The sequence below is a fragment of the Salvelinus namaycush genome, chromosome 37 (genome assembly GCF_016432855.1).
Source record: "Salvelinus namaycush isolate Seneca chromosome 37, SaNama_1.0, whole genome shotgun sequence".
NCBI lineage: Eukaryota > Metazoa > Chordata > Actinopteri > Salmoniformes > Salmonidae > Salvelinus > Salvelinus namaycush.
The window spans coordinates 27,724,138-27,751,547 of NC_052343.1; the positions used below are offsets into that span (position 1 = coordinate 27,724,138).

The 27,410-nt window shown below is 43.9% G+C and overlaps 1 protein-coding gene across 2 annotated transcripts; it reads right to left on the bottom strand.

Moving 5' to 3' along the window:
• Positions 1-8,724: 8,724 nt before the first annotated feature.
• Positions 8,725-21,151, bottom strand: LOC120031448 (uncharacterized protein C7orf31-like). Of its 2 annotated transcripts, XM_038977212.1 has the most exons (7): positions 21,030-21,151; positions 20,761-20,790; positions 13,671-13,861; positions 13,429-13,517; positions 11,676-11,850; positions 10,350-10,444; positions 8,725-10,118 (listed from the first exon to the last, which is right to left on the bottom strand). In XM_038977212.1, exons 3-7 carry the CDS (start codon positions 13,852-13,854, stop codon positions 8,979-8,981), a joined length of 1,683 nt encoding a protein of 560 aa, XP_038833140.1. In that variant the 5' UTR covers positions 13,855-13,861; positions 20,761-20,790; positions 21,030-21,151; the 3' UTR covers positions 8,725-8,978. The 2 variants fall into 2 exon arrangements, with proteins under 2 accessions (XP_038833140.1, XP_038833139.1); XM_038977211.1 differs by lacking the exon at positions 21,030-21,151 and having other exon boundaries at positions 20,761-20,852.
• Between the last annotated feature and the right edge of the window lie 6,259 nt (positions 21,152-27,410).

The following is a 27,410-nucleotide window of genomic DNA, read 5'->3' on the forward strand; positions in this document are numbered from 1 at the left end:
GGGGAATAGTGTGCCATTCGAGCCTCAAACTGGGTTGCAGGAAACGTCTGTTGAACAGAGGGCAATGCAGCACGATGCAGACCTACAGTACAGAGAGTAGGTGACCTGGAAAACTGCAGTAGTTATTCAGCATCCAGTGGTTAATGCTGCTGTGAGGCTGCTGCTGCAGGCAGGGAACGGAACTGAGAGGTTAAGACAGAGCCGGTGTCTCAAATGCACCCTATTCCCTATACAGTTTTTAAAATGTATTTTTTAACCTTTATTTAGCTAGGCAAGTCAGTTAAGAACAAATTCCTATTTACAATGACGGCCTACCAGGAAACAGTGGGTTAACTGTCTTGTTCACACATCATGTCCATATAATATGGAATTATGCTGAGATTATTATATATTATACACTACATGGCCAAAAGTATGTGGACACTTGCTCGTCGAACATCTCATTCCAAAATCATGGGCATTAATATGGAGTTTGTCCCCCCCTTTGCTGCTATAACCTCCAGCCAAATCCACTAATTAGAAGGGGTGTCCACATACTTTTGTATATATATAGTGTATAATAATCACAACCTATGGACTCCATGTCAGCTCAACAGTAATGGAAGATTCTAGCATGTAAAGGACAATGGTGAACTAAAGCTGTTAAAACAGAATAACACAGTGAATGTGCTAGGCAGTGAATGGACTGAGCTACGTTCTCCAATCCCCACTTTTTATATCCAGGATATTATTCACATCCTGTTAAATCTAGGGCTGCATCTCAAATGGCACCCTATATAGTATGGGCCCTGGTCAAAGATAATCCACTACATAGTGTGGGCCCTGGTCAAAGATAATCCACTACATAGTGTGGGCCCTGGTCAAAGATAATCCACTACATAGTGTGGGCCCTGGTCAAAGATAATCCACTACATAGTGTGGGCCCTGGTCAAAAATAATCCACTACATAGCGTGGGCCCTGGTCAAAGATAATCCACTACATAGCGTGGGCCCTGGTCAAAGGTAATTCACTACATAGTGTGGGCCCTGGTCAAAGATAATCACCTATATATTTTGGGCCCTGGTCAAAGATAATCCACTACATAGTGTGGGCCCTGGTCAGAACCCAGGACAGAACTACATACAGTAAAACATTATAAAAAGGCACACGTAGCTTACATATCAATACAGTACATATCAATACAGTACATATCAATGCAGTACATATCAATGCAGTACATATCAATGCAGTACATATCAATACAGTACATATCAATGCAGTACATATCAATGCAGTACATATCAATGCAGTACATATCAATACAGTACATATCAATGCAGTACATATCAATACAGTACATATCAATGCAGTACATATCAATGTAGTACATATCAATACAGTACATATCAATGCAGTACATATCAATGTAGTACATATCAATGTAGTACATATCAATGCAGTACATATCAATGCAGTACATATCAATGTAGTACATATCAATGTAGTACATATCAATGCAGTACATATCAATGTAGTACATATCAATGCAGTACATATCAATGTAGTACATATCAATGTAGTACATATCAATGCAGTACATATCAATGTAGTACATATCAATGTAGTACATATCAATGTAGTACATATCAATGCAGTACATATCAATGCAGTACATATCAATGTAGTACATATCAATGTAGTACATATCAATGCAGTACATATCAATACAGTACATATCAATACAGTACATATCAATGCAGTACATATCAATGTAGTACATATCAATGTAGTACATATCAATGCAGTACATATCAATGTAGTACATATCAATGTAGTACATATCAATGCAGTACATATCAATGCAGTACATATCAATGCAGTACATATCAATGCAGCACATATCAATGCAGTACATATCAATGCAGTACATATCAATGCAGCACATATCAATGCAGTACATATCAATGCAGTACATATCAATGCAGTACATATCAATGCAGTACATATCAATGCAGTACATATCAATACAGTACATATCAATGCAGTACATATCAATACAGTACATATCAATGCAGTACATATCAATGCAGTACATATCAATACAGTACATATCAATGCAGTACATATCAATGTAGTACATATCAATGTAGTACATATCAATGCAGTACATATCAATGTAGTACATATCAATGTAGTACATATCAATGCAGTACATATCAATACAGTACATATCAATACAGTACATATCAATGTAGTACATATCAATGCAGTACATATCAATGCAGTACATATCAATGCAGTACATATCAATGTAGTACATATCAATGCAGTACATATCAATACAGTACATATCAATGCAGTACATATCAATGTAGTACATATCAATACATACACACACACTATCTGGGTCAAATAGGGGAGAGGCGTTGTGCCGTGAGGTGTTGCTTTATCTGTTTTTTTAAACCAGATTTGCTGTTTATTTGAGAAATATGAGACGGAACAGAGTTTGAGTGCACACTACACAGAAATGCAGTCAAAATGCCTCTGGGCTAAAGGCTGAGGGAATGTAAAGAGCATGGACGTCAGGTCAGGAGCAAAGCAGGCACTGAAAGCACACCTACCTCACAGGTCAGGCAAACCCTGGGCTAAACTCAATGAAAGACATTCTTACCAAACATACTGAATGTATAGCCCCATATATTCAACCAGTAACCCTTCTTTCCACAATAAACAACTACCAACACACAGCACCTGAGAAAGGCTACCCTGTTTATGAGACTGAAGAGAACAGTGTTGGAGACACATGAGAAAGGCTACCCTGTTTATGAGACTGACGAGAACAGTGTTGGAGACACATGAGAAAGGCTACCCTGTTTATGAGACTGACGAGAACAGTGTTGGAGACACATGAGAAAGGCTACCCTGTTTATGAGACTGAAGAGAACAGTGTTGGAGACACATGAGAAAGGCTACCCTGTTTATGAGACTGACGAGAACAGTGTTGGAGACACATGAGAAAGGCTACCCTGTTTATGAGACTAAAGAGAACAGTGTTGGAGAGGCTTGCTGGTTAGAATATCTGACAGAGCAGATATTATTATGTGTTGTGTAAATAACTGGAATGTAAATGGTGCAGTGGTCTCTGTGAGGAAAAGACACCATTTACAAGTGTAGAGTCTGATAGTGATACGCCATTCATTTATACTCATGTGTTGTTCTTACAACCACAAGGTCAAGGTCAATAAGTATAATTTCATTCAACAACACTATTGTCTGAAGTGCTTATGGACTGGGCTGGGCACACAGCCAGAGAATCTGAAAATGGTTCATTCCCACAACACCACCCTGTAATATCAAATCACATGTCATTGGTCGCATACACATATTTAGCTGATGTTATTTCAGGTGTAGCGAAATGCTTGTAGCATATTATACACACACACACACACACACACACACACACACACACACACACACACACACACACACACACACACACACACACTAATAAAATATTCACACTATTAATCTTTTGCTGCTTAGATTCTGTGATGACTGTAATAATGAAGTACACATGTAATGAAGCTAGCATGGAAGATACGGATAATCCACTACATGATAAAGGAACGTTCCAAAGGAGAGGAGTTTCCATGGAAACAGTAAAGGATCCATGGGTATCTTGTTTCCTGATAAAAAATCTGAAAGTATTAAAAGAGAAACTAGTTGAACAGAGAGTTTGATGAGTTTTTTTGAGTTTTCGTATCATCTTTGAGAGAAGTCTGTCCAATCACTGTTTCATACATGATCTGAAATGATCATGAAGGCCTAAAGTTCTATTCTATTCCATTCTATTATATTCCCTTGAGCAATAACAGTCTGGTGGTAGTTATAGAGTATTTTTATAGCAGCATAAGGTCAATTGAATAATGGATGTGCTGCACTTAGCTGGAACAGGAGCATAGTTAACTGTACCACGCAGCTCAGTAGACTATTCACAGAAAGAAAGGTTGGCTGCTGCAAGTGAAAGTGTGAAGCAGTGTGCACTGCTGGAGCATGGGAGTAGCACTTCAGTCGGAAGGATAATGCGCAGGTAAAACGAATAGGCTTACTATAAAGTTGTAACAAATCAGTTAAAATATTGTCATATGCCTAAATAGTGAATATCGGTCAGGCTACATCAGACTAATTAGCATAAAGTATTTAGGCCTACTGACAACACAATAAAACAACATGGGACTCACCTTTGCAAAGTTTCTACTGAGGTTTAGATCCCGAGAGACGATAAACGAGAGTCAAATATTTGCGCTGAACTAATGTGTTATTAGGTGGCGAATAATATAAGACTATAATTTATATTTTGCGGTATAAATAAATTAAAAACAAAGTTTTAAAATGACAACATGAACCTACAGTACTAGCAAGCTTTCTTCCAGTCTCCAGACTGACACCATCGTGAATTGAATGTTTCCGAAGTGCGTGCAGCCGCAGCCAGCCTCCTTCTCAGCTAAGCGGTTTATGAGGAGGCGGGGCGATGTGTAAATGACAAGTACAGTTTCAAATCAGAACACTGAACTGTGGAGGACATCTCATGTTCAGAGGCGAGATTGGGTACCGTTGACAGCATCTTTTCCGTGACGTAGTTAGTCATCATGAGAGAGCACCCCGAATTGTCCCAGGTATGCTTTCTGAGGATGGCTCAGGTTTCCCTTTATAGTGCGCTACTTTTGACCAGGACTCATAGTGCGCACAGGATTCTGGTCAAAAGTAGTGCACTTTATATAGGGAATAGGGTGCCATTTGAGGGAATAGGCAGCTATTTGTCATTTGGGACATACACTTACAAAAAAACTTTCTAACATGCGCCCTTTGTCCTGATATTGTCTACATTCTGATTCTGCCCACATTTTCAGACAGGTGTAAATGATTAAAAGACACATTGTGATCTGATTTTTATTTTTTATTTTTTTATTTCACCTTTATTTAACCAGGTAGGCTAGTTGAGAACAAGTTCTCATTTACAACTGCGACCTGGCCAAGATAAAGCATAGCAGTGTGAACAGACAACAACACAGAGTTGTAAATGACACAATCTGATTGTGATCAGATCATCCTTAACCACCTCCAGAGGTGTGTGGCTCAGTTGGTAGAGCATGGCGCTTGCAACGCCAGGGTTGTGGGTTCATTTCCCACGGGGGGACCAGGATGAATATGTATGAACTTTCCAATTTGTAAGTCGCTCTGGATAAGAGCGTCTGCTAAATGACTTAAATGTAAATGTAGTCCGGCACCCATTGTGTCTGGATATCAATCAAGTGTAAACAGATCTGGATGGTCAAACTGTTTAAATCATCATTATACTGGTCTCTAAAACCATTGACTAATGGAATTCGTAACTGTCTAAAATGTATATTCTTTTTTTAAATAAATGATTTGCATACAGGGAGGCACCAGCTAATCTGGTCACAATGCGGACACAGTGGACAGATAAGAGACACATTTTAATACAAAATGTAGAAGCAACCAACCTTGATCAGATAGTGATTGGATCATATTGATCAGATCACGAAACTGACATTTAAAAAAAGTCTTGATACACAACTTCTGTAAGTAGGTAGGCTAAAATGTGTTTGTCTCATTCATTGACCTCTATCGTGCATTCAAAAACTTGCCCGTCTCTGGGATTGATAATGGACAGGTGTTCATTCAGCATGGCCTACTCTGTGGTAAAGGTGTTCATTCAGCATGGCCTACTCTGTGGTAAAGGTGTTCATTCAGCATGGCCTACTCTGAGGTAAAGGTGTTCATTCAGCATGGCCTACTCTGAGGTAAAGGTGTTCATTCAGCATGACCTACTCTGAGGTAAAGGTGTTCATTCAGCATGGTCTACTCTGAGGTAAAGGTGTTCATTCAGCATGGCCTACTCTGAGGTAAAGGTGTTCATTCAGCATGGCCTACTCTGAGGTAAATGTGTTTATTCAGCAGGCCTACTCTGAGGTAAAGGTGTTCATTCAGCATGGTCTACTCTGAGGTAAAGGTGTTCATTCAGCATGGCCTACTCTGAGGTAAAGGCCACTTACTCACCATCTTAAACAGCTACACCAGACACGTTCTGTGACCAAAAGAGCGTCCTCTCATATGAGCGATGACAACCCCACCATTCGAACTGAGGCTGCGGCTGCAGATGTGTTTGTTTAGTTGTTTTTGAATGGTATAAGTGTGTTCCTAAAGCCCTGGTTAAACAATCACTGCCCCTTCAATGGTGGGGAATGTGAACGAGGTGGAGAAACTTGAAACAATAATAGGTTTGGTTATGATGTAGGTTCCAAAAGACCGTCCCCTGGAGTTGTGCAAATCATGGTCTGCTCCCACTGTCACCATGACTACACATACAGGAGCATGATGCATATTTGTGGCCACACCTGTCTCCTTGAGATTATACCTAGTCATTATTCATGCCAATTATTTCAAAGTATAACATGTAAACAATCATGAGCATTACTGGTAATGATACCTTGTTGCCATCGGCCACTGTTTCCCAGGCAATGAACTTGAGCCTAGCCCTGGGTGGTGTGCTGGTTTACACTGTGAATGACTCCACTAACTTGTTTACTTTTTTAGATGTTTTCATTTGAAAGTTTAACTGACAGATTTAGGATAGATCCATAACCCGTTCTGCACATGTACATCTTTACCTCTACACAGTTTTATGGTCACCCTCCCTTCACATTTCTCATTGTCAATTGTGAATGAAAATTCTTCAAGTTGTACCGGTGAAACATGCCAACCATTTGATCTCAATCAGATTCATGGGAATATGCATTTGGATCTTCTTAGTGCTGTAGGCCTATAGTGTTGTTCTGAGTTAGGCCTACAGTGTTGTTCTGAGTTAGGTCTATAGTGTTGTTCTGAGTTAGGCCTATAGTGTTGTTCTGAGTTAGGCCTATAGGGTTGTTCTGAGTTAGGCCTATAGTGTTGTTCTGAGTTAGGTCTATAGTGTTGTTCTGAGTTAGGCCTATAGTGTTGTTCTGAGTTAGGCCTATAGTGTTGTTCTGAGTTAGGCCTACAGTGTTGTTCTGAGTTAGGCCTATAGTGTTGTTCTGAGTTAGGTCTACAGTGTTGTCCTGAGTTAGGCCTATAGTGTTGTTCTGAGTTAGGCCTATAGTGTTGTTCTGAGTTAGGCCTATAGTGTTGTTCTGAGTTAGGCCTACAGTGTTGTCCTGAGTTAGGCCTACAGTGTTGTCCTGAGTTAGGCCTATAGTGTTGTTCTGAGTTAGGCCTATAGTGTTGTTCTGAGTTAGGCCTATAGTGTTGTTCTGAGTTAGGTCTATAGTGTTGTTCTGAGTTAGGCCTATAGTGTTGTTCTGAGTTAGGCCTATAGTGTTGTTCTGAGTTAGGCCTATAGTGTTGTTCTGAGTTAGGTCTACAGTGTTGTTCTGAGTTAGGCCTATAGTGTTGTTCTGAGTTAGGCCTATAGGGTTGTTCTGAGTTAGGCCTATAGTGTTGTTCTGAGTTAGGCCTATAGTGTTGTTCTGAGTTAGGCCTATAGTGTTGTTCTGAGTTAGGCCAATAGTACAGCGTTTTAGAGCTGATGGTGTTCAACTGTAGCATAGCCTGCCTGGTTTCTTTTTCTTTCCTTTTTTACAATCAAAACACATATTTTACATGGTGGCATGCTGTTGAGTTATGGCCACATGAGAGAATTATGCAACAGGGTAGTGGGGTCAAAGGTCACTTGTCTGAGGTCAGCTGAGCATCCTTTGAGAGGCTTCCAGGAACTGGGAAATGGAAAATGCTGGCCTACACTGCCATCTACTGGACAAACGATATAATAACCACTGATGTCCCGGAGATGTTGCTGTCATAGGAAGAAATTATTGTCATAAACCTACTAAAAACAATGTCTATATTTTCTATGTGAATGAAACTGATTTACACAGTGAATTGGCACTACACATCTAGCTAGATAAAACATTATCAAGAACTTTTATGTTATTTCACATGCAGTCTTATACAATTATAATTCATAATTCGTTTTATTTGTCTGAACAACATCAGTACATGATCAGTGATCAGTAGATCTCTCCAGATCCCTGCTGTACTGAGCGCCATTTCTTAGAGAGTATGTAGCTGACTAAGATGGAATGACAGACTGCTGTAGAACGCTCAAGGACATTCCACTCCGGGATGACTCACTGGCATGGAACACAGAACAGTCTTTTGTGTCAAGCTGTAAAGCCAATCTGACTGGCAACACATGGTGTTGGAGGTGAAAAGGTATTTTTCTCTCTCAGATGCTGCTGCTCGACAGAAGGTCAATGCAGCACTTGTGGTGTGAAAATATGGATTCTGTATCTGGCTCTGTATCTGGCTCTGTATCTGGCTCTGGCTCTGTATCTGGCTCTGTATCTGGATTCTGTATCTGGCTCTGTATCTGGCTCTGTATCTGGATTCTGAATCTGGCTCTGTATCTGGATTCTGTATCTGGCTCTGTATCTGGATTCTGTATCTGGCTCTGTGTCTGTATCTGGCTACATACACATCAAAGTATATTGTCTGAGGTGGACTCCTTCACCAGAGATAGTAATTCAACATGGTCCACTTGTATTATTAGTCATCTGTAGATGTCTTTATGCTTTTTTAACGGACCATAAATGTGTCCCTTTCATGTGTTCACCAGTCATTCCATCTTTCATTGTGTCATGTATAGTGCCACATATATACACTCGAAGCATGCAAACTAATTCTGGAGGATTTTATTAGAACCACCTGCACATGGAAAGACAGACATCATAAGACAGACATCATAAGACAGACATCATAAGACAGACATCATAAGACAGACATGTCAGTAGCTTTGAGTAAGCGACAGTATATGGTTGGATTTCCCATCATGAAGAGATAACGTTGTAGACCTTAGACCCATTCAACTCACTAAGCCCTCTGATGTCTTCCACTCCCTACAGACTGTGGGCATAGTGGTAGGTCTACAATACAGTGGTCAGTTGTGGTAATAGAAGGAGTTGAAGCCGTAGAAGCGGTGCTTTCTCCCGGTGTGTACATTGTCCTGCAGGTTGACGGCTCCCCCCTGGAGGGAGCTGTGGAAGAGGCGGTGGACCTCCGACTTACTGAAGGAGTCCTGGAGCTCCAACAGGGCCAACTGGCACCGGCCCCTCTCCCCTGGGTGGGTGGAAGGCAGGGCATGTGGACGGGGTTGGATACAGGGGTTGGAGATACTGCGTGGGATGGGGATCTCTCTGTTCTGCCACTCCCGATCTTGTTCTTCAAGGGTCTGATTGGCAGTCATCTCAGAACCCAGAACTAAATTCCTGCTTGAGCGCCAGTTACGGATGTTGGGAGAGACCAGATCAGCAGCAGACAGCTCTGTCTCAGATTCATATGCCGCCCCTGTGTTGTTAGTAGCCAATGCTGGAGCTGGCTGGCTCAGGCTGAACGGGTTACCCCCTGATGCTGTGTAGCTCTGCTTCTTGCTGCTAGGAACGTCCTCGTACCAGACCTCTCTCTGGGTGTTATTCTCGTTGGTGACCTCTGTGGTCTCATTCAGGGGAGGATGGGGCAGCTGGCGGCTGTACAAGGCCAGAGAGCTCTCTGTGTCTGTGACCTTCTCCACCACCCCCTTCTCCAGGGAGGCTCTGGGAGCCTGGTTGCTCTGCTGGGGGTCTATTGCCCCTGGCCCTGGGTGATGGAGCCCTTCTCTGGCCTCCTTGACCTGGCACTCACACCTCTCCTCCCCACACCTCTCACACCTGGAGCCTTGATCTTGAAGGTGGTGACCAGGGAACACATACCCAGACACCTGAGCAGGCCCAGGCCCAGACACATCTCCAGCCCCAGGCCTGAATAGACTGAGCTCTGAGTGGCTGTGGCTGTTGTTGGGATGGCCGTCCTGAGTAGAAGCGTTCCCCTTTATCTCCTGATGACTTTGGTGACCACACATAGTTCCCAGAGGCCCAGCAGGGTGATTCTGTGTGGAAGTCTGGTCTACGCTGTGGGACTCTGCTGCTGGGGCAGTGACAGGAGGGTGGTAGGTGCTCTCCACCGTATGACGGCCCTGGCGTATTCTGGCCTTGCGCCCGTCTCGTGGTTTAGGGGGCAGCAGGACGGGGTGGGATCGCTCCCTCTGAGAGAGACAAGCACTGGTTTGTTAGGAGGTTTGTCTCATTCAGTCATCAGAGTAAAGTGATACTGAAGAAAAACTGTGTGCTTGTTTAAGCAGTCTAAAACTATTTGTATGGTAGTTGGGGAAGTTAAAGAAGGTTTGGAGGCTAATGTGTTATTCTAGCGAAGCAGTTAAACGTAGGAGCAACTGTTGCACTGTATATTCAGGTGATTCATACGTTACTGTACGTACCAGCTGTGTTGTGTAGGGAGTTATCTTCCCAGTGATCATGTCAATGGTGTTCTCATGGAAGTCATCCAACCTCAATGGATTAGTAGGACCAGTGCCTGGAGTAGAAATATATTAACTCCATGTTTGCAAAAGTGTGTTGATGCTGTTTCCGACCGATATGGTCTAACTCAGGAAGGGTAACTTTGATGGGGGTGGGGGCCAAAAGAAATCTGAATTCATCCTGAGGGGCCACAGTGGCTCGTGGGTCTGCCTACCCACATCCATACCCACATATGCAGTCAGAGCCGGCCCACAGAAAATTTGGCAGTTTTATAACTAATTTCATACAATTCTACAAATTTTGCCATGGGGAGAAAATAAAAAGATTTAGCAGTTTTACAGATAATTTATTGCAATTCTACACATTTTGCCATAGGTGGAGATAAATGCTTGCCGTTTTTAATATGGTATCGGAGTGAGAGTGACTAACAACATCAATGGGGCCCCCCCGGTCAGTAATTCAACCATGATTACTACAAGTTTAGATAGCTGGCTAGACTAACTAACCAATCTAAAACATGGTAGCAGACATGGGGCTAATTGAGTGACTGTAGAAAAACAAGAGAAAAACTGCTGATTCACAACCACATTTCAAAACTTGCACCTTGTGTATTCTACTGATCTAACTCTCAACAGGAAGTTGAGACCCAGACTGAGTTCCTAAAAAACATGTACAATAATAATTGTTAAATTGATCCGCGGGCCGCCAGTTCCCTGGTCCAACTAGTCTGGAGTATTCCTCCATGTCTCTGGTTGCGTCTCAAATGGCACCCTGTCCCCTATATCTTTTGACCAGAGCCCTATGGACTACATAGGGAATAGGATGCCTTTTGGGATACAGTGTGTTTGGGGCTCAGCTCTCTATACCTGTGTAGTGAAGCTGGTAGGAGGTGACCCAGTGGGACTTCTCTACGTTGGGATACAGTGTGTTTGGGGCTCAGCTCTCTATACCTGTGTAGTGAAGCTGGTAGGAGGTGACCCAGTGGGACTTCTCTACGTTGGGATACAGTGTGTTTGGGGCTCAGCTCTCTATACCTGTGTAGTGAAGCTGGTAGGAGGTGACCCAGTGGGACTTCTCTACGTTGGGATACAGTGTGTTTGGGGCTCAGCTCTCTATACCTGTGTAGTGAAGCTGGTAGGAGGTGACCCAGTGGGACTTCTCTACGTTGGGATACAGTGTGTTTGGGGCTCAGCTCTCTATACCTGTGTAGTGAAGCTGGTAGGAGGTGACCCAGTGGGACTTCTCTACGTTGGGATACAGTGTGTTTGGGGCTCAGCTCTCTATACCTGTGTAGTGAAGCTGGTAGGAGGTGACCCAGTGGGACTTCTCTACGTTGCGGAGCATGTTGGCTGTTCGTTCAGACAGCGTGACGTCCCAGTCACGCAAGGTGGGGTTGGGAAACACTGTCTTCTGGGACTTAGGGTAGAATACCTGGGTCTGGGCCTCGCCCTTAACTGGGTGCTGAGAGAGAGACAAAGAGAAAGGTGAGACAGGACACAGGTGTCGGGAACAGATGGAGTGTGCATGTGACCTTCTTCCTTAGGTTGTTTACGGAATATGGTACCATTAAGGAATAGGGTGCCATTAAGGAATATGGTGCCATTAAGGTAAAGGGTACCATTAAAACCTCTTAGGGATCCCTTACAGCTAGAATCCCATTAACGGGATCGATTTGACAACATCCGGTAAATTGCAGAGAGCGAAATTCAAAAATACTAAATTAATAATATTAAACATTCATGACGATACAAGTGTCTTGCATCCTTTAAAAGCTTCACTTCTTATTAATCCAGCCGCTTTCTCAGGCTTCAAAAAGGCTTTATGGCAAAAGCATACCATGCGATTATCTGAGGACAGCGCCCCGCATACAAAAGCATAAAAAACATTTTCCAACCAAACAGATGCATCACGAAAGTCAGAAATAGCGATAAAATAAATCGCTTATCTTTGAAGATCTTCATCTTTTTGCAATCCCAAAGGTCTCAGTTACACAATGAATGGTCGTTTTGTTCGATAAAGGCCTTATTTATATCCCAAAAATTGCCGCGTTTGATTCAGAAATACACCGGTTCCAACTCGCCCAACATGCCTACAAAGGATCTAATAAGTTACCTGTAAACTTGGTGCAAACATTTCAAACAACGTTTCTAATCCAACCTCAGGTACACTAATATGTAAATAATCTATACAATTTAAGACGGAATAAACTGTTTCCAATACCGGAGAAAAACAACGAGGAGCGCACTCTCATTCACGCGCACCAAAAGACTAGAGTCCACCTGAGTGACACTTAGAAAGAATACGACTACTTCTTCATTTTTCAATAAAAAAAATAAAACTATTTCTAAAGACTGTTGACATCTAGTGGAAGCCATAGAAACTGCAATCTGGGTCCTAATAATTATGCTTTCCCATAGAAAAATTAAATTCCTGGATGGATTGTCCTCGGGGTTTCGCCTGCCAAATCAGTTCTGTTATACTCACAGACATTATTTTAACCGTTTTAGAAACTTTAGAGTGTTTTCTATCCAATATTACCATGCATATGCATATCCTAGCTTCTGGGCCTGAGTAATAGGCAGTTTACTTTGGGCACCTCAGTCATCCAAACTTCCGAATACTGCCCCCTAGCCTTAAGAAGTTTTAAGGAATATGGTGCCATTAAGGAATAGGGTACCATTAAGGAATAGACTACCATTAAGGAATAGACTACCATTAAGGAATAGGGTACCATTAAGAAATAGACTACCATGAAGGAATAGGGTACCATTAAGAAATAGACTAGCATTAAGGAATAGGGTACCATTTAGAACAAATCCCTAGTCATTCACTTCAGTGAGAACATTCATTTATTGGGCTTCACTGGTCAGATGAGATGAAATATAACATTAAGGATCATATTCTGCCTCCCAAATAGCATTCAATACCCTATGCAGTGCACTCTATGGGGAATATTGTGCTATTTTGGGACGCACCTGTTTCTGTGTACAGTGAGCGGGAAACCTGGCTTAGCTAAATGACTGTACTGTAGCTACTCACATCCAGGAAGCCATGTTGTCCTGGCCATGATATGGTTTTCTTCCTGGTTGTCATGGGTGCCTCCAGTACCTCATGACGATAAGGACCTCCTGGGATTGAAGACAAGACACTTCATATGGGAATGAGGCTTGTGCTTGTGTGTGCGACCTTATACGGGCAAGCACGCAGACACACACACACATACAGACACACACACACACATGCAGTTTGCACACACATGCACAAGCACACATGCACACCACCTTTTGTCTTTCTCAGCACGGTGACCTCTGGAGCAGAGGCCGGGACGAGAGGGTTCAGAGGTCGTAGGGACGCAGCTCTCACGCCTGTGTCGGGGTCATCTGGTGAGCGGAACGTTGGGAACAGGGCAAAGCGGGAGATGTGGGCCTGATACGGATGTTCTTTTGGAATCGGAACCGTTATCATTATCTCTCTGTAGGGAGGGAGGGCATAGCAGTGAAGGAAGGACAGGCATTACAACTGTATCATTATCTCTTTGTAGGGAGGGAGGGCATAGCAGTGAAGGAAGGAAAGGCATTTCAACTGTATCATTATCTCTCTGTAGGGAGGGAGGGCATAGCAGTGAAGGAAGGACAGACATTACAACTGTATCATTATCTCTCCGTAGGGAGGGAGGGCATAGCAGTGAAGGAAGGACAGGCATTACAACTGTATCATTATCTCTCTGTAGGGAGGGAGGGCATAGCAGTGAAGGAAGGACAGGCATTACAACTGTATCATTATCTCTCTGTAGGGAGGGAGGGAGGGCATAGCAGTGAAGGAAGGATAGGCATTACAACTGTATCATTATCTCTCTGTAGGGAGGGAGGGCATAGCAGTGAAGGAAGGACAGTATCATTATCTCTCTGTAGGGAGGGAGGGCATAGCAGTGAAGGAAGGAGAGGCATTACAACTGTATCAGTATCTCTCTGTAGGGAGGGAGGGCATAGCAGTGAAGGAAGGACAGGCATTACAACTGTATCATTATCTATCTGTAGGGAGAGAGGGCATAGCAGTGAAGGAAGGACAGTATCATTATCTCTCTGTAGGGAGGGAGGGCATAGCAGTGAAGGAAGGATAGGCATTACAACTGTATCATTATCTCTCTGTAGGGAGGGAGGGCATAGCAGTGAAGGAAGGATAGGCATTACAACTGTATCATTATCTCTCTGTAGGGAGGGAGGGCATAGCAGTGAAGGAAGGACAGGCATTACAACTGTATCGTTATCTCTCTGTAGGGAGGGAGAGCATAGCAGTGAAGGAAGGACAGGCATTACAACTGTATCATTATCTCTCTGTAGGGAGGGAGGGCATAGCAATGAAGGAAGGATAGGCATTACAACTGTATCATTATCTCCCTGTAGGGAGGGAGGGCATAGCAGTGAAGGAAGGATAGGCATTACAACTTTATCATTATCTCTCTGTAGGGAGGGAGGGCATAGCAGTGAAGGAAGGACAGGCATTACAACTGTATCATTATCTCTCTGTAGAAAGGGAGGGCATAGCAGTGAAGGAAGGACAGGCATTACAACTGTATCATTATATATCTGTAGGGAGGGAGGGAGGGAGGGCATAGCAGTGAAGGAAGGAAAGGCATTACAACTATATCGTTATCTCTCTGTAGGGAGGGAGGGCATAGCAGTGAAGGAAGGACAGGCATTACAACTGTATCATTATCTCTCTGTAGGGTGGGAGAGCATAGCAGTGAAGGAAGGATAGGCATTTCAACGGTATCATTATCTCTCTGTAGGGAGGGAGGGCATAGCAGTGAAGGAAGGACAGGCATTACAACTGTATCATTATCTCTCTGTAGGGAGGGAGGGCATAGCAGTGAAGGAAGGATAGGCATTACAACTGTATCATTATCTCTCTGTAGGGAGGGAGGGCATAGCAGTGAAGGAAGGACAGGCATTACAACTGTATCATTATCTCTCTGTAGGGAGGGAGGGCATAGCAGTGAAGGAAGGATAGGCATTACAACTGTATCATTATCTCTCTGTAGGGAGGGAGGGCATAGCAGTGAAGGAAGGACAGTAGCATTATCTCTCTGTAGGGAGGGAGGGCATAGCAGTGAAGGAAGGACAGGCATTACAACTGTATCATTATCTCTCTGTAGGGAGGGAGGGCATAGCAGTGAAGGAAGGACAGGCATTACAACTGTATCATTATCTATCTGTAGGGAGAGAGGGCATAGCAGTGAAGGAAGGACCGTATCATTATCTCTCTGTAGGGAGGGAGGGCATAGCAGTGAAGGAAGGACAGGCATTACAACTGTATCATTATCTCTCTGTAGGGAGGGAGGGCATAGCAGTGAAGGAAGGACAGGCATTACAACTGTATCATTATCTATCTGTAGGGAGAGAGGGCATAGCAGTGAAGGAAGGACCGTATCATTATCTCCCTGTAGGGAGGGAGGGCATAGCAGTGAAGGAAGGACAGGCATTACAACTGTATCATTATCTCTCTGTAGGGAGGGAGGGCATAGCAGTGAAGGAAGGATAGGCATTACAACTGTATCATTATCTCTCTGTAGGGAGGGAGGGCATAGCAGTGAAGGAAGGACAGGCATTACAACTGTATCGTTATCTCTCTGTAGGGAGGGAGAGCATAGCAGTGAAGGAAGGACAGGCATTACAACTGTATCATTATCTCTCTGTAGGGAGGGAGGGCATAGCAATGAAGGAAGGATAGGCATTACAACTGTATCATTATCTCCCTGTAGGGAGGGAGGGCATAGCAGTGAAGGAAGGATAGGCATTACAACTTTATCATTATCTCTCTGTAGGGAGGGAGGGCATAGCAGTGAAGGAAGGACAGGCATTACAACTGTATCATTATCTCTCTGTAGGGAGGGAGGGAGGGCATAGCAGTGAAGGAAGGACAGGCATTACAACTGTATCATTATCTCTCTGTAGAAAGGGAGGGCATAGCAGTGAAGGAAGGACAGGCATTACAACTGTATCATTATCTCTCTGTAGGGAGGGAGGGCATAGCAGTGAAGGAAGGACAGGCATTACAACTGTATCATTATCTATCTGTAGGGAGGGAGGGCATAGCAGTGAAGGAAGGAAAGGCATTACAACTATATCGTTATCTCTCTGTAGGGAGGGAGGGCATAGCAGTGAAGGAAGGACAGGCATTACAACTGTATCATTATCTCTCTGTAGGGTGGGAGAGCATAGCAGTGAAGGAAGGATAGGCATTTCAACGGTATCATTATCTCTCTGTAGGGAGGGAGGGCATAGCAGTGAAGGAAGGACAGGCATTACAACTGTATCATTATCTCTCTGTAGGGAGGGAGGGCATAGCAGTGAAGGAAGGACAGGCATTACAACTGTATCGTTATCTCTCTGTAGGGAGGGAGAGCATAGCAGTGAAGGAAGGAAAGGCATTACAACTGTATCATTATCTCTCTGTAGGGTGGGAGAGCATAGCAGTGAAGGAAGGACAGGCATTACAACTGTATCATTATCTCTCTGTAGAAAGGGAGGGCATAGCAGTGAAGGAAGGACAGGCATTACAACTGTATCATTATCTCTCTGTAGGGAGGGAGGGCATAGCAATGAAGGAAGGACAGGCATTACAACTGTATCATTATCTCTCTGTAGGGAGGGAGGGCATAGCAGTGAAGGAAGGATAGGCATTACAACTGTATCATTATCTCTCTGTAGGGAGGGAGGGCATAGCAGTGAAGGAAGGACAGTAGCATTATCTCTCTGTAGGGAGGGAGGGCATAGCAGTGAAGGAAGGACAGGCATTACAACTGTATCATTATCTCTCTGTAGGGAGGGAGGGCATAGCAGTGAAGGAAGGACAGGCATTACAACTGTATCATTATCTATCTGTAGGGAGAGAGGGCATAGCAGTGAAGGAAGGACCGTATCATTATCTCTCTGTAGGGAGGGAGGGCATAGCAGTGAAGGAAGGACAGGCATTACAACTGTATCATTATCTCTCTGTAGGGAGGGAGGGCATAGCAGTGAAGGAAGGACAGGCATTACAACTGTATCATTATCTATCTGTAGGGAGAGAGGGCATAGCAGTGAAGGAAGGACCGTATCATTATCTCCCTGTAGGGAGGGAGGGCATAGCAGTGAAGGAAGGACAGGCATTACAACTGTATCATTATCTCTCTGTAGGGAGGGAGGGCATAGCAGTGAAGGAAGGATAGGCATTACAACTGTATCATTATCTCTCTGTAGGGAGGGAGGGCATAGCAGTGAAGGAAGGACAGGCATTACAACTGTATCGTTATCTCTCTGTAGGGAGGGAGAGCATAGCAGTGAAGGAAGGACAGGCATTACAACTGTATCATTATCTCTCTGTAGGGAGGGAGGGCATAGCAATGAAGGAAGGATAGGCATTACAACTGTATCATTATCTCCCTGTAGGGAGGGAGGGCATAGCAGTGAAGGAAGGATAGGCATTACAACTTTATCATTATCTCTCTGTAGGGAGGGAGGGCATAGCAGTGAAGGAAGGACAGGCATTACAACTGTATCATTATCTCTCTGTAGGGAGGGAGGGAGGGCATAGCAGTGAAGGAAGGACAGGCATTACAACTGTATCATTATCTCTCTGTAGAAAGGGAGGGCATAGCAGTGAAGGAAGGACAGGCATTACAACTGTATCATTATCTCTCTGTAGGGAGGGAGGGCATAGCAGTGAAGGAAGGACAGGCATTACAACTGTATCATTATCTATCTGTAGGGAGGGAGGGCATAGCAGTGAAGGAAGGAAAGGCATTACAACTATATCGTTATCTCTCTGTAGGGAGGGAGGGCATAGCAGTGAAGGAAGGACAGGCATTACAACTGTATCATTATCTCTCTGTAGGGTGGGAGAGCATAGCAGTGAAGGAAGGATAGGCATTTCAACGGTATCATTATCTCTCTGTAGGGAGGGAGGGCATAGCAGTGAAGGAAGGACAGGCATTACAACTGTATCATTATCTCTCTGTAGGGAGGGAGGGCATAGCAGTGAAGGAAGGACAGGCATTACAACTGTATCATTATCTATCTGTAGGGAGAGAGGGCATAGCAGTGAAGGAAGGACCGTATCATTATCTCTCTGTAGGGAGGGAGGGCATAGCAGTGAAGGAAGGACAGGCATTACAACTGTATCATTATCTCTCTGTAGGGAGGGAGGGCATAGCAGTGAAGGAAGGATAGGCATTACAACTGTATCATTATCTCTCTGTAGGGAGGGAGGGCATAGCAGTGAAGGAAGGACAGGCATTACAACTGTATCGTTATCTCTCTGTAGGGAGGGAGAGCATAGCAGTGAAGGAAGGAAAGGCATTACAACTGTATCATTATCTCTCTGTAGGGTGGGAGAGCATAGCAGTGAAGGAAGGACAGGCATTACAACTGTATCATTATCTCTCTGTAGAAAGGGAGGGCATAGCAGTGAAGGAAGGACAGGCATTACAACTGTATCATTATCTCTCTGTAGGGAGGGAGGGCATAGCAATGAAGGAAGGACAGGCATTACAACTGTATCATTATCTCCCTGTAGGGAGGGAGGGCATAGCAGTGAAGGAAGGATAGGCATTACAACTTTATCATTATCTCTCTGTAGGGAGGGAGGGCATAGCAGTGAAGGAAGGACAGACATTACAACTGTATCATTATCTCTCTGTAGGGAGGGAGGGAGGGCATAGCAGTGAAGGAAGGACAGGCATTACAACTGTATCATTATCTCTCTGTAGAAAGGGAGGGCATAGCAGTGAAGGAAGGACAGGCATTACAACTGTATCATTATCTCTCTGTAGGGAGGGAGGGCATAGCAGTGAAGGAAGGATAGGCATTTCAACGGTATCATTATCTCTCTGTAGGGAGGGAGGGCATAGCAGTGAAGGAAGGACAGGCATTACAACTGTATCATTATCTCTCTGTAGGGAGGGAGGGCATAGCAGTGAAGGAAGGATAGGCATTACAACTGTATCATTATCTCTCTGTAGGGAGGGAGGGCATAGCAGTGAAGAAAGGACAGGCATTACAACTGTATCATTATCTCTCTGTAGGGAGGGAGGGCATAGCAGTGAAGGAAGGACAGGCATTACAACTGTATCATTATCTCTCTGTAGGGAGGGAGGGCATAGCAGTGAAGGAAGGAAAGGCATTACAACTGTATCATTATCTCTCTGTAGGGTGGGAGAGCATAGCAGTGAAGGAAGGACAGGCATTACAACTGTATCATTATCTCTCTGTAGGGAGGGAGGGCATAGCAGTGAAGGAAGGACAGGCATTACAACTGTATCATTATCTCTCTGTAGGGAGGGAGGGCATAGCAGTGAAGGAAGGATAGGCATTACAACTGTATTGAAGCAGTCAGTTTAAAATGATATTAGCACTATAAACTGTGTCCTTTCTCCTCTGTTGGGAGGGCAGAGCAATAAAGGACACAGAGACATTTCATATACAGTAAGCAGTTAGACGGATATTAATCCTATACATTTTATAATGATCTTACTGTTGAGGGGGAGGGCATAACAATAAAGGAAGCAGAGACCAACTGTATATAAGTAGTTTATGTAGAACTGGGGTCTCCAACACTGTTCCTGGAGAGCTACCCTACCCTGGGTTTTCACTACAACCCTGTTCCTGGAGAGCTACCCTCCTGTAGGTTTTCCCTCCAACACTGTTCCTGGAGAGCTACCCTCCTGTAGGTTTTCCCTCCAACAACAGTTGTAACTAACCTGATTCAGCTTATCAACCAGCTAATTATTAGAATCAGGTGTGCTAGATTAGGGTTGTAGTGAAAACCTACAGGAGGGTATCTCTCCAGGAACAGGGTTGGAGTTAAAACCTACAGGAGGGTAGCTCTCCAGGAACAGGGTTGCAGTGAAAACCTACAGGATGGTAGCTCTCCAGGAACAGGGTTGGAGAGCCCTGCTGTAGAAGGATATTACAGTAGTACTGTAACAGTTACTGTAGAAGGATATTACAGTAGTACTGTAACAGTTACTGTAGAAGGATATTCCAGTAGTACTGTAACAATTACTGTAGAAGGATATTCCAGTAGTACTGTAACAGTTACTGTAGAAGGATATTACTGTAGTACTGTAACAGTTACTGTAGGAGGATATTCCAGTAGTACTGTAACAATTACTGTAGAAGGATATTACAGTAGTACTGTAACAGTTACTGTAGAATGATATTACAGTAGTACTGTAACAGTTACTGTAGAAGGATATTCCAGTAGTACTGTAACAATTACTGTAGAAGGATATTCCAGTAGTACTGTAACAATTACTGTAGAAGGATATTCCAGTAGTACTGTAACAATTGAGAATGAGAAACTGATCTAGATCACAAAATGAGTACTTACGCGATGTTGATGTCCGTTGGTTTTGGTATACTGAAAATAAATGTTTGTAAAATAAGAGGATACTCCATAATCCATTATATTGGTGTAAAACTGATTTCAGCCATGGTCCAGTGATGAACTATAGCAGTTCATCCCAAATGGCACCCTCTTCCCTTTATAGTGCACTACTTTTGACCACAACCATATGGGCCCTGGTCAACAATAGTGCACCATATAGGGAATAGGGTGCCATTTGGGACACACATTATAACATGTAAAAGGCAACCTACAGCTGGTCGTTGAGGCGGACGTTACTTTTCTTGGTAGGCGTAAGGTCATAAAACTGTTGAATGGTGATGTTCCTGTGAAGACACACTGGCTTAAAGGAGAACAACCCTCAGTTGCCTCTCAAATGGCACCCTATTCCCTATAAAGTGCACTACTGGTCAAAAGGAGTGCACAGTGTAGGGAATAGGGTGCCATTTGGAACGCAGACCCAACAAATACAACATACCCTTGGTATGGTAGGTGAATGTTGACATTTCAAGGGAGAAAAATGGTTAGCACATTTTCAATCAATCCACAATCTCACAATTACTCAAAAGCAAGAACTTTGGCTCACACATTTTTAAATGTTTATATTATTTTGAGAGAGAATTTTCTGAATGTTACTGAATGCTTGATACTCAAAGGGGTTCCAGTAAATCAGAAGACAAGTCTCCGTCAGCCATCCGTGTACATTGGACCAATAGAAAGTCATAGTCCTAATGCTAATCTTACTCAGGTGGGACGGATCCTCCGTAGCTTAAGTGGCGATGGCCCTTGATGATGGCAGGGGTGTGTTTACCCTTCTGGGAGGAGGAGGAAGATGCCATCTTGTGGCTGGAGTGCTGGCTCAGTCTACGCTGGGTACGACCCGACGATAAGACCCTGCGGCTGCTAGTGGGAACTCCGGGAAGTGGTGGGACTCTGCTGCTAGGGCCCCTGGGAAGAGGACTGCAAGAGGACATTTAAACCTGTTGCTGAGGAACAAGTCAAGGTCAAGGGCGTCCCTAATGGGACCCTATTCCCTATTTGGACAGGTCAAAAGTAGTGCACTATAAATGGAATAGAATGGCATTTGGGATGTAGACTAGGGTTCCCAACGACACTCCTGTTCAGATGTGACCCGCTAACATTCCCATGTGACATCATTCCTAACATCTCTGACCATCAAGTCTATGACAGACTAAAGGATTTATTTTCATCAGCTAAGCTACATGTAGTTCCCATAGTGCACCAAGATATGATGTACAACACAGACAGTACAATAACCAAATATACTGTAGTGCACTGGCAAACAAAATGGAGTCATGCAGGAGGATAAGACTGCTCTTCTCTTACCTGGGCAGAGGTGGAGAGTGAGGCTGCTGCTTACACCATGGCTTCCTGCTCTGTACCTGTTTCAGCTCCTTGTTCTGTTTGTACATGTAAGTCTCCTCTTTCAGTCGCTGGAGGAGGGAGAAGTAGCCATCCAGCGAAGGCGGGTCTGTCTGGGGCTCAGCGACAGCGTGCGCCCCCCCGGCCTGGTGCAGGTGTTTCAGGAGGGGCAGGGAGGAGGAGGACCTCTGTTTGTGAGACAGGAGTAAAGGACTCCTCCCTATCTGTCTGTGGTCAGCGGGACGTTGCTGGATCCCTAGGCTGGTCATAGTGACGATGGCGTTGTCAACAACAGTAGGCTAGCGTCCGCAACAGGATCTGGGTTAGTGACACCCTATCCACTGTCTAGGCTGAGCAGCACACAGGCTTGGTCTCTGTGTCTGTGCTCTCAGCAGGACCTATACCATACAGGAAGATACTACTAACATCACAGCGTGACAGCTCAGTGAAGTGTCATGGAGTCTCCCCAGTGATAATATCACAGTGTCACAGCTCAGTGAAGTGTCATGGAGTCTCCCCAGTGATAATATCACAGCGTCACAGCTCATTAAAGTGTCATGGAGTCTCCCCAGTGATAATATCACAGCGTCACAGCTCAGTGAAGTGTCATGGAGTCTCCCCAGTGATAATATCACAGTGTCACAGCTCAGTTAAGTGTCATGGAGTCTCCCCAGTGATAATATCACAGCGTCACAGCTCATTAAAGTGTCATGGAGTCTCCCCAGTGATAATGTCACAGCTCAGTGAAGTGTCATGGAGTCTCCCCAATGATAATATCACAGTGTCACAGCTCAGTGAAGTGTCATGGAGTCTCCCCAGTGATAATATCACAGCGTCACAGCTCATTAAAGTGTCATGGAGTCTCCCCAGTGATAATATCACAGCGTCACAGCTCAGTGAAGTGTCATGGAGTCTCCCCAGTGATAATATCACAGCGTCACAGCTCAGTGGAGCAGCAGAGAGAAGAATGACCAGCTTCACAAAGCCTGAAACCCAAACAGGTTAGCATGAGGCAGTGTCTGATGACAACAGATGGGTTCAATGACAGAGGTGGGCTCTGGTTACTGCATGGCTACTCATGTTCCTCCACACACACACACACACACACACACACACACACACACACACACACACACACACACACACACACACACACACACACACACACACGTGAACTCATCCAGACCTCATTTCACAGTGTATAGCCTTCATTATCCGTGCTTTTATTTACGTAGGCCTGCACTCACCTGCATGCGCACATAACATTAGAATGACAGGATAGATACACAGCTAGAATACTACACATTGAATTCGTTCTATCTATGTTATTAAACATTCGCACAGACTGACTGCAGTACATTCTAATTGTATGTTCGTTTCACATGCAGGCCTATGTGTTGTTTTCCTCCACAAGACATCAAAGACGGACCAAGAATAAATTGCGTCAAAAGGGTAATGTACTTCAGCGCGAAGAGGTCTACCGACCTTATGTTCCCAACGGCAACGCCATTGTTAGGTTAAGATCGGAAAGAACTGTCAGAGTTGTATGAAGCGAAGGCCTCGCTGTCGCTGAGATGTTCTTTGCTGTCCGTACAGGTTTGAGGCAGTACAATCATGCGTTGTTGATTACGTCAGAGCATGTCACCTTCTCTTGTGAAATCACAATGGAATCGGAATCAAAGGCTGGATTTCGCGGCGTTGAAAATAATCTCTCCTTTAGCTGTCCATAGTGCTGAATCTATGCGAGGATCGGTCTGTTCCAGAAAACACAAGAACGGCTTTTGTCCAGGAGCAATTGGCCTAGTTTGTGGATCAATTTCTCACAGAAACAAGAATAGAAGTAGGACTTTCTTTGTTTACTAATTTAATAAATGTGTCAATGCCAGAGGTGTTTTATTGATTTGAACCTTGTCAACCTTGTTAAAAACAGGTGATCTCCCACTCACCGTTTCAATTCACACTGCGTCTATCAATAAAAACACCGACCCGCCGTGAAAAACAACACACTTCTAGGCTACAATGCCCTGCCCTTATTCTAGAATCTAGGCAACCGTTCCATCCCCCGCATCCCTCTTAAAACCCTTTCATGCGTGAGTTCCAAATATTTCTAACGGTCGCCCCAGCGTGAGTTTTTTTATGCACGTGATGTTAGAACGTTCTCTCCATTCAAGAATGTGATTGTTATGTAACAGTACATTTAATCTGCGCTGCCCTCAAACCAAAGCACGCAGCCTGTTTTATTTGTCAATTTTAAATTATTTTCTAACAAGTTTTTTATTTTCTAATAACAGTTTGAAATGAGGTGTGTTCCGCCTCATTCATTCACATAAAAGTAGTCATTTTTACTTTTGCGGACCAATTAATTTTTTTGACATTTCTGACCCGGACAAAATTCCCCAAACACTTCTCAATTGTTTGTGCAGGACATTTACTCATCTGCCGTCCTGCATACACGTGTTCATATTTTCCACCTGTCGCCTGCATCGAAATCAAAGTTGTTTTCGTTACCAATAATACCTTTGGAAATGTGTGCGTTTCTATCAAAGTGCCTTAATACGTTATAATAGTTTCTGCATGTCGTGTTATGTCGTTTCTACTGTAACGTCATGTTTTTGTGTATATTCCTTATAACCGCGGACACGCGATGTAACGTTACTCATTTCATAACATTTATGGTGTTATACTCAATGCTTAGGTATCTAGCTACATTCTCCTATTAGCTCTGGAAAACAATGCTAATTGCGTCAGGGATGTATTATCATGTGTTGTATGTTGAAGCTACCCTGGCCTTATGACTCCCAAGTGGCACAGCGTCTCAGTGCTAGAAGCGTCACTACAGAGACCCATCTTCAAATCAAGACTGCGTTTCTATCAAAGTAAGTGCCTAATTACGTTATTGTGTCGTGTTATACCGTTTCTACTGTAGCTCACTGTGTGAATGGAGCATAATATATTTGTGTATATTCCTTATAACCGCGGACACGCTAGGTAACGTTACTCATGTTACTCACCTTTTATGGTGTTATATTCAATCGTGCTTATGTAGCTAGTTACATTATTCTATTAGTTCTGTAAAACAATGCTAAATGCGTCAGAAGTATTGGCATGTTGTATTTTGACGCTACCCTGGAAAAATATCTTATACCACTTGGTCGTTTTCTGAGTGCATTCCACAAAGCTGTTTATCATGTCAGCCTTATCCACTGCCCCCATTTTGAGGTAATAGTCAAGTACGCAGTCTGGTTTGATGGTTCTCTGTCTGGTTTGTTTCTCTCTCCCGTCAGGTGGTCCACCTTCCCTGTGGCCGACATGGTTGCTGTATGGACAGTGGAGAGGACATGGACGTTTGTTTCTCTCTCCCGTCAGGTGGTCCACCTTCCCTGTGGCCGACATGGTTGCTGTATGGAGAGGACATGGACGTCTCGTTTGTCATGCCACTTTACTGCCAGCTGTTAACATTTCTTATTTTGTATAACGGGTCATTTAGGATGGTAGTAGCGTTGATGAAATGCAGTCATAGCAGCAGAACTAGAAAGCAGTCTTTACTGTCACCAGGAATGTATACATTTCACTAATTGTGGTTGTCCCCCACTCCTGGCTCTCTCTTATCCTGTAGCTCCAAGGCATAGCGATTGGTCTCTACTATGTCTCCCACCAGCTCCTCTGTCAGAAACAACTTGAAGCACTCTGCCTCAGTTGGAAATGGCAAGGGGCGTTGCACTCCAGACTGGGACTTGCCAAAGCAAACAGCAGGGCCAGGAGGGGTGAAATGACTGGTGGCCTTCCAGCTACCACAGAACTCCTGTACTTCATCCACTGTTGGTATGCCTCCATCACCACCAGCATCTTCAAAGGGACCTGGGACTTCGTCAGTGGACAAGGGAAATTCAGATTCAGGGTTCTCAATGGCTACAAGGTTGGGGGGCAGCTCCTCACTCAGTCAGAATCTGATTCCTGACTTTCATACTCTGACTCATTGTCAGAATTGTCAGAAACTAATCGGATTACTTTCGATTTCTAAAAAGTGCTTTACCTAATTATTTCGATCAATGGTGAGCTCACCCGTGATGTGATTAATTATACATAGTAATTGCTATTAGCTAATTCATATTGTAGTTTGTCAGCCGAGAGTTAGAAAATATGACTGCGTGTGTTGGGTCAATCTTTCCTCAGTTAGCGCTAGGACAAATGTAGCCTACATTTTTCCGGTTAGGATGATTGTGTTATGCTATATATTCTTCTGTGAATATCTGAACATTGAATCCAAAAATAAACTGCTCACATTCTGGACATAACTTTGTAAGGACTGTGTTTGTGTAAATAGTTTCTGAAAAAAGTGTGGCCAACTCAAACGCTGATTGTTGCGTCATTCGAAACTGGCAGTTCTAAACGAGCATTCTAAATGAGTGTTCTAATCACACGGGTGTGATCGTACGCTTCAGGGACCACTGTAGAACGATCACACCCGTGTGATGGTACGTGTGAAAGGGTTAATCAATACAATACAAATGGACGTGAGGTGACGTGTGGGCGTCCAAAATGGCACCCTATAGCCTACATAATGCACGACGGCCCAGGTCAAAAGTAGTACACTACATAGGAAATAGGGTGCCATTTTGGACATAAACATTGAGCGCTTGCCAAGAAGCCTAGACACGCCTGGTTTACCAGCTGTTTTAATTAAGGAAACATATTCAGCATTAGCTCCTTAATTGGGATTCTCGTGAGACCTTGTCCAAAGTCTCAGCAAAACACAGAGATGTATCACTTCACGCAGCTGACCCAGAACTAAGCTCGCATCCCAAATAGCACCCTATTCTCTATTTAGTGCACTTCTTTTGGGCCAATAGGCTCCCATAGGGCTCTGGTCAAAAGTAATGCACTACAGTATATAGGGAATAGGGTTCCACTTGCCTTGGGACACACCCTCTGACAAATGGCACCATATTCCCAATATAGTGCACTACTATCTATAAACTCTGGTCAAAAGTAGTACACTATAAAGGGAATAGGGTCCCATTTGGGGCATACACAAAGTCCAGTGACCAATCAGCCTGTTCAGCCTCAACTGAAGAGCTGCTCTGCTCTCTGGATTCCATTTCCTGCTGCTGCATTATACATGTGAAATAGATGCAGAGATTTCTCCAGGCCCTGTCGGCTCTGCTTGGTGTTAATACCCAGGATATTATAGAGGTGGTTTGATTAGCTCACTACACACTGGTGTCCACATAAACTGTTGCCCGCAGGGCTGA